The sequence below is a fragment of the Acyrthosiphon pisum genome, chromosome A1 (assembly GCF_005508785.2).
Source record: "Acyrthosiphon pisum isolate AL4f chromosome A1, pea_aphid_22Mar2018_4r6ur, whole genome shotgun sequence".
NCBI classification, from domain to species: Eukaryota; Metazoa; Arthropoda; class Insecta; order Hemiptera; family Aphididae; genus Acyrthosiphon; species Acyrthosiphon pisum.
Genome location: NC_042494.1, coordinates 46,598,759 through 46,617,119, shown reverse-complemented (window position 1 = coordinate 46,617,119; position 18,361 = coordinate 46,598,759). Strand labels below are relative to the sequence as shown.

Sequence of the window (18,361 nt, the reverse complement as noted above, 5' to 3'; positions counted from 1 at the left end):
ACAACGCGGACCTTTTCTGAATATAATAAACTACCAAACGTATATTACATTGCACCCTAGTGGTAAAGGCAGCGTAAAGGTCAGGGTGGCTCTGCTGTAATAATAAAAGAGTCCAGCTTTTGGTTGAAATAGGAAACATGTAGTCGGCCAACCTGCAAGCAATCTGGAGGAATCAATTAACGCTTAATTTAACATTTTACTATAATATTATAGCACGTGAAATTGGAGATGAAGGCAATGACTTTAGGTAAAGTATAGACTAAAAAAATAGACAAACATTCCGATAATTTAAAATTATGGGGATATATTATATGTTATTTTATACAATAATTTTAATCAGTTTACAGCTAATAGTTTTATACTTTTATTAATTTGTGACAAAATTCATATTTACACTATAATATCTTCTAAACTATATATTCGTGTTGTGTATAATTACTAAACCCATAATTTATTATCAACTATATCTAACGTATAAAATGATTACTAAACCATACAATATACTAATACACAGTTAATAATTTACAGTAATACCTACTACAATATATATTATGTGTTTATAAATCATTTTTGTTTTCGTTGGCATCAAAACGTGAATAACAAAACACAAATTATAATTAATAAATAACTGCTATGATAATTTTAAATACTTCTTAACAAACCTTTTTTAATAAAACATATTCTTTCTTATTTGAATTTGAGCAACTTATATGTTTTAAGTTTTAATACAAACGTAAGAATATGATAAAGTAATAAAAATAATTATATAAAAACAATGGGTTGCACATGCATACAAAATAATACATCATAAAAGTGACTAGCTATGTAAACATAGTCGTTTGTAGATGATCCCCGACTATGTTTGGTTTGTGTGAATGGTTTTTCTCACAGTTATTCTGATTCCATAGATTACTTTTTAAGTCCATAAGTAGATACTCTCCTAGAATAAAATTGCAATTTATAGTTTTATTATTATTAAATAATTTTTATTTCGTCAATTTTCATAGAGGACAATTTTACATAATTATTATTAGTCTTTAATAGTTTAATATGTATCTAGTGACTCATTTTGTATAAAGATGAGTAGGTACCCATAAGTTTGCTTACATATAAAAAAGCTTAAATAACTTTCTCTGTTATTAGGTTACCTAAACCTAGGTAAATATTTTAACAGTCTTAGATAACTGTAATTTATAACTCATTATGTTAAAATGAACATCTAAATATTTATTGCCTATTCAATGATCAATTACATTATAAAATATGTAATTTATTGATAGAACAGAAAAATAACTTTAATTAAACGCATATAAATATTCGATATCGTACCTAATTATTACGAAAAACAAAGACCGGTAAGTATGTGTACACCTAAACACTGGGCCTAGAATCTAGATAATAATAATTATTAATTAATAATTAGAAACATCTAACAGAACCTGATACACAAACTGTATAAATCACAATCGGTATCACATAGCAAGTTTCTACAATATTAATTTAATATTTGAAAAACACCCATACACATAGTAATATTATGTCATTGTGATATTTTTCCATTGTATAGTCTATCACTACCTATACCTACGTCTATATCTATCTATTACATTATACAGATCATTTTTCGTATATTAATTTATTATTGTTATTATACCATATTATCCATCTACTATCGTAATAAAGTCACCTAAACTCAGGTTTAATTTGTTCAATGTTTTTTTTTTATTTCGTGGGAATTAATGACAGAGATAATTATACTTACATCGCTGTTTCTGCTGTAGCATGCTGAAGAACCGTTGGACGGTTTGCTTCAATCTGGCTTGGTCTTCCGCCGTCGTGTTGTCGTGGTACTTCAGCGGCACGATTACGTCACCATGGGACGGCAGCAGCGGCGCGCTTCGTTTTTTCGTTTTCGTGCCTTCGCCATCGTCGAAGTCCGCAGTGACTGAAGGAGTTGACGGGCCCGTCGATCCTGACACACCTCGCTTGGGATTAATCGCCTGACTAGCGCGTTTGTACGACGGCTGAGCCATCCGCTCGTCCACATCCACGCCCGAAGCCAAGTCGTGTTGGTCACTGTTGAGACTTTCCTGCGAAAAGGTCGCCTGCTGCAGCTGTTGGCCAGAGATCGCGGCCAGCTGTTGGCCCAATTCTTGGCTGATGGCCGACTGCTGGAAGTCGAAGTTCTGCATTCCGCCGCTGTAACCGTGACCCGCGGTCTGTTCGGCGCTTCCGCCGTTCGACGGGTAACCGGGGTTCGGCGCCTGGTGACCGAGGTTTGATACCTGGTAACCGGGGTTCGGCACCTGGTAAACGGGGTTCTGTGCCTGGTAACCTAGATTCGGTGCCTGATAACCAAAGTCCGGTACCTGGTAACCGGGGCTCAAGTCCTGCGAGTATTCGTCGGATAGCACGTCCCCTTGGAATCCGGCTGGAAACTGTTTTTGAAATCCAAAACCTTGCTGCGGCGTTTTAAATTTCGCGGGAATGTACGCACCGCCCAGTTGCTGCGACGGCCTTTGGCCGATCGCCTGCTGTGGACTGCCCGTGTTCTGAGACGCCACCACATTGCCGGCCGTCGGTACGTTCTGCACAGGCATTTTGATCGGTTTGAAGATCAATAATCCTGCGTGAACCGAATCTTTGTCGACTGCGCAAAAACACAAGTTAAGTACAAACTATTATAATACATAATAAATACCGCATTGAAAATAACACAAAGTCCAATTATCGTGCCAGGTTTTTGGTGATCCACGTCTTCTAATATATATATATTATATAAATATCAAATATATATCTACGAAACCCGAATCGGTGTCTTACGTCTAAGCATGTTTATTTTCCGTGTACGTGACTCCGTCGCATACTCACTAATCACGTACAAAACGGCCAAATTGTAGAAAGTATTACTGACTATAGTGACTGCCTACGATAAGATGAAGAGTGCCTATACGTGGCCCTCAGTTTGTTTTTTAATAACACAATAATGTAATATTTAACTTGTTGTCAACCTACTACATATACGTGTACAATAAATGTTTTAACGGTGAATTCTAAGTATTTTAATTTGAAATATTTGTAATCAAAATTGTAAAAAAAACTAATAAAACCGATTGACAATAAGTAGGTACTATAATACATTACATCGGGGAATTATTACGGTGTAGTAGGTGAGTATTGAATATGATACATACCGATTTATTTTACTAAATGTATAGGTATTATTTTAAACAAGATTTTGAAATTAAAAACCTAACTATACAAATAAATAATAATGTATTACATTTTTCTGTTTTTAGTACCTACTTAACGAATCCTGTTTAGCTACATCAGCCTATATTCACTTCTCATATATATATTTTTTAAGTAATATCATCACAATTTGATAACCGGCCGACGAGTGGGCAATATTTAAATTTATCATCACGAGCCTATTATATATCAAGACTTTCGAGTTTCGGGTTTCGGGTTTCGGTTATAGGATGTGAATACGGATTATATAACCTATATAGGTTATTTAACATTTATGTTTATAGTTAAATTTATATTTTCATACTAGTTAATTCGGATTTTCAAAAATAAATATCATGTAGGTACAACATTCATGTCGGAATTTTCAAACCAATAAAATAAAATTATCATACATCTTTTCCTATTGTGGATTTTATAAAATATGCTTACTTAATGCATAGGTTGTAGGTATAAATTAATTAATACTTATTTTTACATAAAAAAAAAAAAACATTAATCACAATCAAACTAGCAGTTGATAGAGCTACATCAACTACAGGTAAGCAAAAAACCGTGTCCTCGTTCTATTTTTCTATCGATTCTAATTAAGTTGGAGAAGTATACTTACAAATAAATGTGTTACTTGATTATTTAAAAACATTTTGGTTCTGGTAACTGTTTAGTCAAATAAATTATTCTGGTTTCACTGTTTTAGTGGTTAATATTAATATGAGTGTTTTTATTTTATCAATAGTCACTTTACTATATAGGTAGTTAAAACGAATTACGGGTTTTAGTTTTATTACGTATCAATTCTGGAAGATGCCCTGCTTAATATTATTCTGCGAATTATTGAAAAAGACACTTAAGTATTTAAGGATATATCTACCTAACGTGTTATTTTGTACTTACATGCATTTTGCACTTGTTTGGCAGTCGATTCCTGTGCATTCTGCTCTACGGCTCTCTTTGCCGTAAAACCGTTACCGCCGTATCCGCCGTAACCCACTCCACCGTTGTATCCGGTTTGTGGCACCCCAAACCCTGTCTGGTAACTAGGAGCCGCGACTTGGTACGAGTTGCTGGAGTAGGCGTTGCTGGGGTACGCGTTGCTCTGGTACGAGTTGCCCTGGTATACGTTGCTCGGGTACGCTTGTCCTTGGTATCCAAACGCAGTAGCAGCTCCGTAGCCTGTAAATCGGAAGTGTATACGTTGAAATAATGTACAGCGTAAAGAAGGAAAACAACTGTCAGCGGAAAATATTTACTGGTTGGCTGATGGATCGGCGTAACAGGCAGATGGTTGAATAGGCCCACGGAGGAATGTACGTCTAGCTGTGGTTCATGGTGGACGTCGAACGCGTGAGTAGCAATGGTTTTGCCAAAGTTCGAAATCGCTTCACCTTTGGTCTGCATCAGCTTACCTTTGGCCACGACCGCGTGCCCTTTAGCCTTGATCAATTGTCCCTTGAGAGCGATAACTCCACCCGTTATCGCTTTAGCCGCTTGAAACACCGACGACATAATCGCCTTTTTAACACCCCATAAGCTGAATGATTTTGTGTGATAAGACTAAAATGCAATATATGTTCGTGTTGGTTTCGTAAATAATACATAAACGATTATTGTTAATAAATCTTATCAGTTGACGTAAGACACGTACATCTGATTTAATCCTTATAAAGTTTACAAATATGACATACCAATGGTTCTTCGAAATGTTCTGGAAAATTGTCTAAATGACCAATGGATTTACCCGATGACGAGCCGGTTATTGAGCTGAGTAATCCGAATTTTTTCTTCAATAGTGACGAAAATATGTTTCCAGACCTCTTGGTTCTCGAGTCGTCTCTATCGGTTTTTGTCTCATCAATTTCTACGTTTTCGAGAGGGTCCAGTGACGTGGCTCTCGTTACATAACCGTTGAGGGCTAAAATAACAATTGTTAACGCGAAGATCTGTAAAATAAAAATAAGGTCTTAAGAACAACGCAGTTGGTTGACGAAGTGTATATATCAAATCGCAGAACTAATTTCATAAAATCGTAAGAACAACAAACGACTAATACTTAGAGTTACGAAACATTTTGAATGTCTTAAAGCGTGATTAGTAAGTTATGTGATGATAAGTTTAAATGTTATTATTATATTTATTATTATTCTGTATGGTAGGAGAAAGTTTGGATTCGGTTAATATTGTTATAACAGAACCCGTTTATCCTGATATAGCTAGTTCCGGTCATCTTGAAATGAAAGTAATATGTTACCTCATTTAGACACTGCTTACATAGGTATAATATGATAATTATATTATGGGATATTTATTATAACATTCATCGCACGCGTACTCCATTAACATAATAAATGTATTTCAGCTTAATAATTTATTATTGCAAGTACCTACAGTTGTAAATTTAATGTTATCTTTATGTAGAGTGACTATAGCTACTTATAAAATAAAAAATTTGTACATTATATAATATTGTCAATTGTCATTATTATACAGCATTTCCACTATAGTTACAATGGTACTTCGTGGCGATTAATGATTGTACTGCAACTAATTGTATTCAAATAGATACAATTAAAATTGATTACATTAATTATACGGTTATTGATTTTGCCACATCGTAATATTATTATTAAAACCTATTCCGATTTCGTTTTCTTTACTAATCGAACATTAATCTAAGTTTTTATTTTTGATCTGCTACCCTAAGAACTCTGAATCTGCTTAAATCTTATGTATTTTGTAAGCAATCGGTTAAAAAATTACTTAAATAATGTTTATGTTACAATTAACATATACAAAAAAAACAGTACCAAACATTTGTACTTGCATAAAAACGGATTCTTTTGTATGAAAATGTATAGCGAGCTTTGATTCATCGAATGTGTATTATGTGAAAATATTTGTGTTATTGGAACACTTACGAATATTTGTTCATAAAATACTCAACAAAATTGAATTAAGTAACGCCAGTGAGCCAGTAACAGATTAAAACAAGCCTCACCTATTGTTGAAAGTTTTGTTAATAATTTAAAAGTGTATAGGTATTGTCATAGTAAAATATAAATAATTAATTTGTACGTATTCTGTTAAAATAATTAATGTATTTCTTTAATATTTTAACATAAAAAAATATTTATAAAATAATTAATAAATATTAAATACATTTATATTTGTTATAAGTATGTTTTCTTCTCGTGTCGGGAGACAGGTCATTTTACTGGTAATTAAATGTATAAACATCATTAGTCTTATACTAACATAATATCAATTAGTCAAAAAGTCAAAAAGTTAACAGGTAAAATGCAAGTTTGTAAAAATACATTATGATAATATTATAATATTATAATTTTAAATAATTGAAAAGTATTATTATTTATTAATATTTAAATCTTACAGGTCAAGTATACAACTTTAAATGAAAATGTTCTATGGGCTTTACGTTCTATCATAGCTTTTTGGATACAAAGATTTTTCTAAGGAAAATTATCTTTATTTGAAAGGAAATAAAAATAAAATATGTTTATACAATTATACCACACATAATATTATAATACACTTTTCTTTATTATTTCCAAAATAAATAAACAAGTAATATTAATAAATAATAGATACGATTTTTTTATTAAAGAGTGTTGGATATATGGGAGTGTGGAAGTGAAAGGTATAAACTACATTTTACCTTTAAATAATTCAAATAGTTCTTATCGTAAAGTTTACTATTTCCGTAGCCTTGAAGTAGAAATATACAAGCCTAATATAAGTATATTTAGATATAGTTGTATATTAATATTTGATTTTTGTCGTATACGTAGTTTTTTAGATTTCCCTAGAAGTAAGATTCCTAGTAGTAATATATAAGTTTGTCTTTATTTTTATTCCGTGATCGGAACCGGTTCCAAGTAAAGCTGCTTTGATATTTTAGTTGCGTAACGCAGATACTATATAGTTGACCCTTACCGACCCAGACCTTGCTTTCTTCGTTTGGCTGTAAATATTTATTATTTTGTCATTTACAGTGAAATTTTATTTACGAAAGTAAATAATATGACATAAATTGTTTTGAATTCAATTCATTTATATTAAAAAATATTGCTATACACAGTAAGTGGTAAGTTGAATCAGCCATTCATAAAAAAAACCCATAAACATTTAGTCACTGTTTCCGAAATATACCTACTTTAGAGGTTGTAAGCCGATAATTTATGAATAAAATAAAATCGAATCAACCGTAAATACAGTTATCTCTCATTCTCTCTTATAATATAGAATGCATATTTAACGAATTTATACCCGAGTTTTCATTTTTCGGTTTGAGCGTTTTCTGTGATTTAAATATCGTTCGTAATAGTTTATGGCACGGGTGTAAAAAGCTGTAAGCCTACATGTACAGTTATATAATGTGTGATTATGTTATGTGTTTCTTTACAGAGAAAGATGTTCACGAATACTACCAAAAATAATAAGGTGTTTCGAGTAATCGAGACATGTCAGTAAAAAAGTAATAATAACACAATATTCAATACTTCCTTCCTGCAGTTGACGTCACGAATTGAAGTGGGAAACGCTTTCATTTCAGATTCCGGAATGGGTGATACATAGGATTGCAACATAAGTAGGCCCCTATATTATTATGAGGCACAGCGTATAATAAAACAAATTATTTTCTAAATAGAAATAAATTCTTCAGTTTTAAATTTCGTTATTTAAACTATTATGTTAGGTATCGTGTTATATAAACATTAAACACGTTATTTATTACTATACGAAGCCTAACAACTTTTGCCACAGTCAATATTTTGCTAACCCATCTTTAATACTTAATAATATTAAGTATTACTCAACAACCCAATTTATAATACAATAAAACAATATAGTATAATATAGACAAAACAATTACCAACCACCCTTTATTTTTTGTTGGTTTCGCACTAAACTCTATCATTAAATTATTCAAAATATTTACTTGTACTTTAAAACTTATCTAGTATGTTATACTATATACTTTTCTGACACGCTATTTATTTAAATATGTCTTCGGCTAACAGGGAACTAGGGAAGTACAACAAAATATTAATTGGTTATGGTATGTTAAAAAATCCATACACCGTTACCTATGTAATTTCACGTCATGTTAAAAAAAATCAACACTTCCATCATCATCATAATAATATGAGGATGGACGCGATGCACCGAATAGTATGAATTTACAGAACAATGTAATAAATTATGAAATTGAAGTACAATATGGTTGAAAAGTTATATTTTAATAATTTGATTTTACAGTCATTAATTTTGTTGTTGTACTTATCGCTTTACACAATCTTTGTAGTAATAAATTAATATACATAATTTAGAATATCTTGATTTAGATGATTTTTTCACATAATAGGTGTTTAATTTGCCGAAAAAAGTATAATATATAATAAATAATAATATTCATATTTTTATTAGTTTTTGTTTTTATAAAATTGTATATACATTAGTTTAATTTAAACAATCAAAATAAGTAATTTAATAATTTACATCATAAAATGTTCTGATTGTTTCATACAGATTTTCTGGAATGCGTAATTCGTTTCTAGCCTCTGTGAAATTCGGACAGAGGATGACAAAGTGTTTAACTGTAATTTGTACATTCTATGTTAAGCATAATGGAGTGAATGTCTTTGCCATCAGATATCCATTCGTGTGACCACTTCTGAGACTATTTAGTGTACCGAATATCTTCCTTACTATTAAAATAAATGTCGTTTGACCAGAGTTTAACGAATTTTTTATTTCTCGTAATTTGTGTTTGTAGATATTATTGTTGTAAATGTAGTAGATTATTATTTTTATTTATAAAATAAGGTCTTTTACTTATATTGTTTATAACAATATATTAATATCGTGATACTTTTTTATTTATTTAATAAAACCCCCGGCAGCAAAGACCATTGGGATTTACAAAATATAATATAATAATATGTACAGTAAACAATTATAAATTTTGTAAAATAAATAAATTTTTTAGTTTTAAAATGTATTTATTATTTTGGTGAGAAGGTGATGAAGTCTACTATTGATTTAATTGAGTCTGGGGAATTTCTAATATGATTCTTACATGATTCATGATGTTTATATTATATTTATGTTTATATAAATTATATATAATTATCTAAAAGAGAATATTTCTTAAAATAAATATACACGGGTGTGTACCCTTTACACGAATTAAATACTTATACAATTAATAACAGTGATATAAACAATTTTTATTTTTCAAATATTTGTTTGCGAAATTAAAACGCTTTTGGGTTTCTAGGTTTTCTGCTTTAATAGTAATTATTATTTAAAATTACACAATGTATTTAATTTTAATATTGTCTTGGAATTGATATATAAATTATTAATTAAACAAATTGTACAAATGTGAAATGAAGACTGTCATGATATGTAATCATATAGACCCTATATTATGATACATGTGTGTGAATGTTTATAAATAAATTCAAGTCATTCCTAATAAGACGAACAGTACGATCTAATATATTTACATATTTTTGTTTGGAGAATATTATGTCATCTAGATTTCAAAAATTAGAATATTTTATCCAGTTAAATCTAGATAGGGAATTGAGTTTTATTAGTTGAATATCCTGGTTTTACGTAATTGTTTCTATTTTTCTCTACACAACGTAATTTATTTATTTGTTACGTTCAGATGTTCAGTGATTATAATGTTTGAATTTAATGTTTATATCTGTATACGATATGAGCGAATAATCTAATTAATTCACAAAACAAATGATGTATTTGAAAAAAAAACCATAAAAATCTTGTGCTACGTCATTGTTTATTTACTCGACCGTAAAGCTCCTTAAATTATAAGCTGCAGATGTGTATGTTGGGACATCGCCAATTACTTTATTGTAACATATTTCTGTAAATAAGTACCTAATAAACATTAAAAACGTATTGTTATACATAGTCATCGCTATTCCCTTGCACAACAAAAATAGGTGAAATCTTTATTTAGTTTCAAGTATTGTGAAATGTCGAATACATTTGTACAGGCAGTTAACCAGTTTACCTTTGCTGTACCTTAAACAGGACCAATGTTGTATATTTGGTAAAAAATTAAGCACCACCTAACGGTAGTAGTGTGATTCGGAAATAATACACACACGTGGTCTCAACGGGTAACTATAAATTAGAGCCGGAGGATCAGATATTTTGATAATTAGATGTGTCCTTGAAGCAAACTCTAGAGTTTCGAAGAAAGTCAACTTTTTTAGTAGTACCCCAGGCCATAGCCAATTCTACAGGTTTTGGCCAATCACTCTAATAATGTTGTCGTATATAGTTATATTACCAAACTTTAAATTTTAAATTAATATTGTAGTGATTATTAATTAGTGAAATAAAAACCTTTTGGGATAGTTGTGAGCAAGCAAGTGAGCAACTGTGTATTTCCGACGGGTGAGATCGTATGGGTGAACTGTATATGTATATATATATTACATACCTACTACTCGTAATCTAACGTAAAAATAATAGTTAGATTATTATGTAAAATATATTATTATTATAATATTCATTTATAAAACTAAATTGTAAAATAATGTTCATATTATTATGCCATTATGTAACTTGATGTAGGAAGGTACAATACATATACAATACTTTTTTATGTTTTACACCAAGTTCCCTCTTCCCTCGAAGAGGACAAAAAAAAAGTATAAACAGAATTATATATAAAATCTTCTAGATGATTTACTGGTTTACTACTCTACCGTAGATTAGATTAAGTGAATATCGTAATCGCATGGTTTAATAAGTTTATTTTATGTTATTCAACAAACCCGAACGATATAAATGTGTCACTTTCTCAACATATTATTTAATAAAATATTAAACAAAATAATGTAATAATGTAATATGATAAACAATGTATTATTGTTTATTAATACATATAAATATATGATAATACAAATTGTAACATTTAACAAAAATATATACTCGTATATTGATCGGTAACAGTTCAAACTTAAAAATAAAGTTGAACTTAAATGAGGCATCAACAAGTATTGTTATTATATTTTAAATGATATGTTGTACCTATGTACATACCTTTAGCAAATATACTAAATAAATAATAATAATATTAGGTAGGTGCTACCTACAAAATAATAGTGATTATAATCACTGAACTGTAAATATGAAAAATACATCGTATATAATTTGTGCATTGAAAAGTCCCTTTATCGGAGGCCACCATCATAGACATATTTTTAAAGGAATTATATCAACAAAAATAAAATTCTTAGCAATAATGAATCTATATATTATTTTGTCTAATACAGATTAATGAAAACAGAATCAATAAGGATAGTGTGACAAGTTTGTCGGTTCTAGGCGCGTTCCATATTTACAGTTAAGTGAATTTTAATTATATTGTTTATACACATATTATATTGTTATAGACTAAAGAATGAATAGTATAAAATATGTTGATTGAACCGAGGTGATGAAGATTATAAAATATGTTTATGATGTTGCATATGCCGAAAAATATAAGGTACCTACCTAACTAATAAGTAATATGTATACCTTTTTCCTTCCAAATTTTTTTTTTAACCACCCCATTAGAGGAGACCGCTTTCGCATTACTTCTTCTCAGTAATATTTGTACCAACTGGCCACTATATTGGCAATCAAATAAATGTTCAAAACGAGAATTCAATTCAATATGGCAATATGCATATTATGGCTTTTTTATCTGCAGCAGATACAGCAGAAATAGTATATAATTTCGAAAAAACAAATAGGGATAAAAAAATTATCCAGTGCATACGAGTTCACGAAAAATTTATCTGAAAGATACCTACCTATTAAATATTAATAAATACTAAATCGTACTACGCCACGTTACGGTGCTATATTTACAATATATATGCAAGTAAATATAAAATTCAAATTTAACACTAGGATATTTATTTTAATAAATAGATATAATATGAACCAACATATTAGTTCAGGTATAAGTTCTCTTTTTTCCAACAATTTCCTTTTTTTTTTAAAAAAAAACTGGTTTGATTAGATTAGGTGGGTGAAATATAAGTTATATTTTAATGCATATGTTTTAAAGCATTAAGTGTAATAGAATTATTAGAATATACGACCTATATATTACCCAATTTTTTAAAGTCCTACTCAGAAATTTTCTACCATTTCATACTATCCCACAGAAATATAAAAACATTTTACGCTATTCTTCCGACATTAACAAAATCAGTAAAAAAAAAGGTTAATGACACAACGACCAAAAATAATATACAAATATATTATTTCACTGGGGACCGCTATAAGATACGCATAGACGCATAGTCATACAGAGTTATTTTTTGAAAAGTATAATATTCATGTCACGATAATAATAGATAGACAGTGAACATTATTATATCATAGCGTTCAAGTCTGCAGATATGAATTCTGATACTCTGTCGATGTGATAATATACAGTTGCGCGGCCGGGTTGAAAATCACAAATCACAATTAATTATTCACAACATTACAATGCATTTTATCGTAAAAAAATACGTCTGTCGTAGTCGCGTGAAATCATTTGATGACGACGACCTTCGTAGGTCGAACCGTTCGATGATCTCTACATCGCAGTTGATCGACCGTCGGCCGTGGCGTAGACTATAATGCCATATAGGACCATAACTTATTAATATATAGACTGCACGTCTGCGGATCCCCAATACCATATACTATAGGTCACCAAATGCCAAACAGGTGTCCAGGTTTCCAACATTATTAAAAAGATATAGCCAATACATGTGTAATATAATGGGGGCCAAGGGGTATGCTATCTTTTTCTAAAAATGTCGTTATCTTTGTTGTAGAACTATTCTCTCCCTCTCTCTCTCTCTCTCCTTCTTGCTATTAATGGGTATAAATGTTACCAAAGTTGTATGCTACTTTTTTCTAACAATGTTAGCCCCTAGACCTCTCTCTTTCTATTATCAGTCTATTTATTTATAGGATTATGCAGTGGTGTGGCGCTAGGGGGGAGCTTACTAGGCATTTTTCAAGGGCCCCGCCTTAGTTAGAGGCTTTAATAGTTCAGACTCAGAAAACTTTATTTTACCAGGGGCCCCAGAAAACTTTCCGCCGTCACTGGGGCTATTGTATAGGACAAGTTGTATGATACTGCCGAATATGAGGGTTTATTTTGTATTCCATGATATTCCACCGGAAGATTGCCAACTGGCGATACACTTGTAAAAAAAACTCGAATGACGATCATGGTTTTTGACACATAAAATAGACCGATGATGATGACTGTTGACAACTACCTGTTTGTGGGTTCAACGAAAAAATCAACAGGTGCGTATTATCACCACGAGGTGTGTAGGGCCAGTATCTCGGGTGAGCCGTTCATACTTTCTAATCGCGCGAGCTGCGCGTTAGGCATTATCGTAGATATAATAAGTATAATATTATTGAATCGATGGTACCTACTATATTTTAATATTATACGCTATCCAAACAATCACCTATCGGTCGAGCTTCAATGACGGCGCGCGCCCAGTGAAATCTGCCACCGTCGGATAAGTATATATCAAAGGAAAGGTTGGGTTAGGTTAATGATTTATTGTTGTCACCGTCTCGACGGCCACTGCAGGCCGTTTTTCGCTGACCCGAACACAAACCCGGCGCTTTTTTTTTTTCTAAAATATGTCATTTAGCAGACTATATTTTTATGTTCATGGCACGAACAGTGGTATAGTTATGACTTGTGACCAATACTGACCATACTAAGCTGAAGTATTCGTGCCAAATAAATATTGCACTTAGCCCCACGCGTCTTATTTTTTGGTGAATATTATATAGTAGGTTTAGGCACTTTAAATAACGTCATGGTAGGTAGCTAAATCTGTTTAAGTTCACCCAACATCGTTTGGTTAGTTGGTCATCAAGATAGCACGCATTATACGTCTGTCAGGTCACAACTTTATATTAGTTATTAAATATACACGAAGATCCTGGTGGTTCTAGTGTGGAATTATTCAATTATCAATTAGAGTACTTACCTATAGGTTCCTACCGTATAAGCTAATCGACAATTAAATGTTGTTTTCACTTATAGCGCCCGTTATATTAGTATCTAGACATTTATTGTATATCATCGTAATAATTATTATTCATTTTTAATTTACTAGATTTTACATATCTATAATACAAACTACTTAGTGTATGTATTTATAGATAAACTGTTAACTTATAAAAAAAAAACCATTTTTTTTCTTAATTGTAAAATATTCAATACTATAATATATTGAACTATATAATTTCGTCATAGAAATCGTACTTTCAAATTCACATAGACTAGGTAATTATTAATAATACAGCGCCTTAGTTAAATGAAATACACCGGTTTACAGTCAGTTTACCTACCTACTATAGTAAATTGAAATAAAAAATAAAAACCTGATAAATGATGATCAAACACAGTGATAATAATTATATTATTTCTAACTCATTTCAGAAAAACGCAGTACCTACACACGTTTTTGTTTTTAAATTTCGATTTATATTATTACGTTGAAATTATTTCATCTGCATGTGACCAGAATTGCAGATATATCAGACTGTAAGTTGTAACATACAATATTCATCTATAACACGTAAGTGGTCACATTTGTAATAATTGGAACATTTTTCACAACGTTTACCACCGCGTCTCATGCGTCAAATGACTTTAAATATAGGTACGTAGGTAGGTACCTATCTTTATCCACGTCGTTTGTGTTGTTGCCGATGCAGAAAAGACAATCACTCATTCGACAGTTGTATCTATTATTTTTATCACTGCAATCGTTATTATTACTATTGTATTCAGTTTTTTAATGCTTTTTTTTTATATAGCGCGTGAGATGTTTATTGCCGTTACAACTGACTTTCACCTTCGGACGTAAACGCTGCCGCAGGTTTATGTTTTGGCGGCAAAATATATGGCTTCATGAGTTATGAATGTATAAAGTATGGACACTTTACATACCTATAATATACCTATTATGTCGGATAATTTGTATTTACGATATTATCGAAGTTCATATTGATCAATTTTAAATAGATTCTTATTACGCTGCACATTCATACCAATATTAGTCGATTCGATTTCAAGACTAGACCACTGATTTTAACCCACTGATTTTAACTATATAAGCATAACGCAATAACGACATTTATAAAAAAAAAGTATCAATGTTAATATGCGTATCGTATTCGGACATTAAGTCAAAACAGTACTGTCTAAGAATAATTCCGTGCAATTACATTTATCATAATATAATAACATGACACATACAGTCAAACGTTTAGGACTTGTGTCGAGAATAAAAATGACAATAAGTTTCTTAACGAAATCGTGTAATTAATAATAGCGGCGATTCGCGAAAGTAAATATACAATGGTTCATGATTTCATGAAGATGATGTCGCATCAATTATTCAGTAATACCTACTGTAATGGTGAAAGCATTATGCAAGACTAATGGGACACTAATTAGTAGGTAAATATCATTTTTCTTAATTAAATATTTTAATTTAAAATAAATATTAGCTATAATAATATTTATATAAACTTTTACTGGAAGGAAACGAAACCGAATAACTTTTTTTTCTTAATTATACTAACCCCCAACAACGCGTGGTTATTGGGAAAACTGAATAATTAAGAGTATAATTAATATAATATTTTACTGACAAAAAAGTTTCGTTATGAAAATAATAATTACGAGTTTTGGTATCAATATCAGAGCCTTAGAATGTATGTATATGCAGTATACACGTTTGAAAATGTGTTGATGAAATATTTTTACCATACGTATATAGTAGGTACATGATAATTAAAAAAAAAACGAATTTTATTAAATTATCAAAAATGTAAATAAGATTTCCATATGAATAAAACACCGTTTTGATAATATTATAATGATTGCATTAATGATACTACTAATTCGAATCTAATAATTTAACCGAATTTATCAATAAACAGCAATTAACCCCGATTACATGATATACTTAACTTAACTATATTTTGCTAAATTAAAAAACAATTAAGATGAATTGTCTATAATATTGACTGAAAATATATCGTTAAAGTTTACATTAAAAGCAATTTAAATTTAAAAGGCTGATATATCCTTAGAAAGTAAAATTACCTTAATTAAGTTAAACTAGTCAATATAGTTATGGTGTACTATCAATAAAACAATGTATCACCTTATAGCTTATATAGTTTTACGCCTATACATACCTACATAATACGTACCAACTACAAAACAAAACAATATTGACATTTACGTAGACAAAGTAAATCAATAAAATACTAATCATAAATTATTGCAATTTTAAGTAGAAGTTAATGACCAATCAACATTGGCGAGAGTATATATTTGTGAAAAATATTCTAGGGACCAAAATTAGTAATTACTAATACTGACATTAATTATAATATATATATAGATATTTTTTAGTCTAAATTAAGATTGTTAATGACGTGTATCTATACAATTGTATATGTATTGTTTAAAAATTGTATGGTATAATATGGTAACTGTTTCAAATTAAATTTTATCAATCCCAAACAACCACCGTAGTAATATAATTAGGTATGGAAAATAAAAATATTGAGTGAAAAAAATCGTATAAACGTACCTTCATTTTAACAATTGAACATCAATAGCACCGTACTTATATTTATAACAATAACAACAACCACAACAACGACAATAACTACCAAATCGGCGGTCCCGTGTAAAAAAAATAAAAATATATTTCCACCGGTACGAAATAATATTTATAATATAAATTAATGAACACTCTCACTATATCACGCGCGCGGGAAGCACTTGCACTCTCACGAGCTCCGTACGTCATACAGCGCTCGGTATCATCACATGAGGCTTTTACCCGGACGCTTACCGCCCAGTGACCCCACCACGGAAAACGGTAATAATATTGTCTTACACAACGACCACGAGGTCCTTTCTCCACACATTACTGTTATTATTATTATTATTACTATCATACCGGGCAGTGGGCACCCAAACCCAACCGTGTACAGTGTATATATATATAAAACAAGACACTAATCCAAGATATTATGCGGATCCAGGAACTTTGATAGAGGGGACTATTACATATTTCCCTAGATCCGTTTTAAAAATGAAAAAAAGATAATTGAAAAACAAAAGTACTAAAATGACTAAAATGTTTTAAAGGGGGTCAACACCTTCCTTGTCGGCCAACCTTGAATCTGGAGCCTTGGCTTTTTTCCAAAAAATTCCGTTTTTTTTTTAATGTGACTGACGTAAGCCATTTTAGCAAATATATAGGTAGACCACTAAAAAAAAATGTTATGTTTAAACCAGTTGATGTTTCCGTTTAAAGTGTACCTATACACAAACCTGTAGCAAATATAATATGTGCTACGTAAAATGGAATTTACATTTTAAACGTAGGTATATGGGTGATTAAATTTCGGTGCTGAAATTAACATTATAAAGTGATATACATAATTCATATATTAACTCTTATGTATAGTTGTATGATGAGATTGTATAATTATTAATTTGCATTATGCTACCTATAACTTATATTATTAAGTAATATTAGTTCAGCTTAACTGTTTTTTAAGTAGGTAGTTTTAACATTAAATTAATTTATGTGATAAAAATATATCCGTAGGAAATACTTTAACTTATGTTTCCTGTCATTATTCGTTTTTCAATTTTTATTTTCGCGTGATTGATTTCAATCATTATTTGAAATCTTAACATTATAATCAATACTTATTTTGAGGAAGACCGTTGCAGTGAACTTACGACGTATCATCCAATGGTTTTTTCCTCACCTCATTATGTTGGACTTTCCTCTCCTGAACACCATTTACCATGATATACCACCTTCATATTTCCACCCCACGTCTCCACAATTATGTAGGTAGTAAGAAAATATTTAATAATATGAAATAGATCAGGCCACAAAAAAAAAGTTAAAAATAATTAGGTAAGAATCGTTTTGTTTACATGGGTCACTATAGGTGTTAACTGAACAAGTAA

The 18,361-nt window shown here is 30.6% G+C and overlaps 1 protein-coding gene across 1 annotated transcript; it reads right to left on the bottom strand.

The window, feature by feature from the left end:
* Positions 1–278: 278 nt before the first annotated feature.
* Positions 279–17,242, bottom strand: LOC100168723. Its single transcript, XM_001944961.5, has 6 exons — positions 16,956–17,242; positions 4,935–5,189; positions 4,500–4,803; positions 4,144–4,422; positions 1,763–2,650; positions 279–940 (listed from the first exon to the last, which is right to left on the bottom strand). Coding segments are annotated over exons 1-6 (1,734 nt in total). The 5' UTR covers positions 16,962–17,242; the 3' UTR covers positions 279–938.
* Between the last annotated feature and the right edge of the window lie 1,119 nt (positions 17,243–18,361).

Bases quoted from the DNA above. Each gene is read 5' to 3' on its own strand.
- LOC100168723 (XM_001944961.5), bottom strand. The intron at 4,423-4,499 runs GTAAATATTTTC...TCCGATTTACAG, and splicing joins GCCGATCCATCAGCCAACCA to GCTACGGAGCTGCTACTGCG. The intron at 2,651-4,143 runs GTAAGTACAAAA...GTTTTTGCGCAG, and splicing joins CAAACAAGTGCAAAATGCAT to TCGACAAAGATTCGGTTCAC.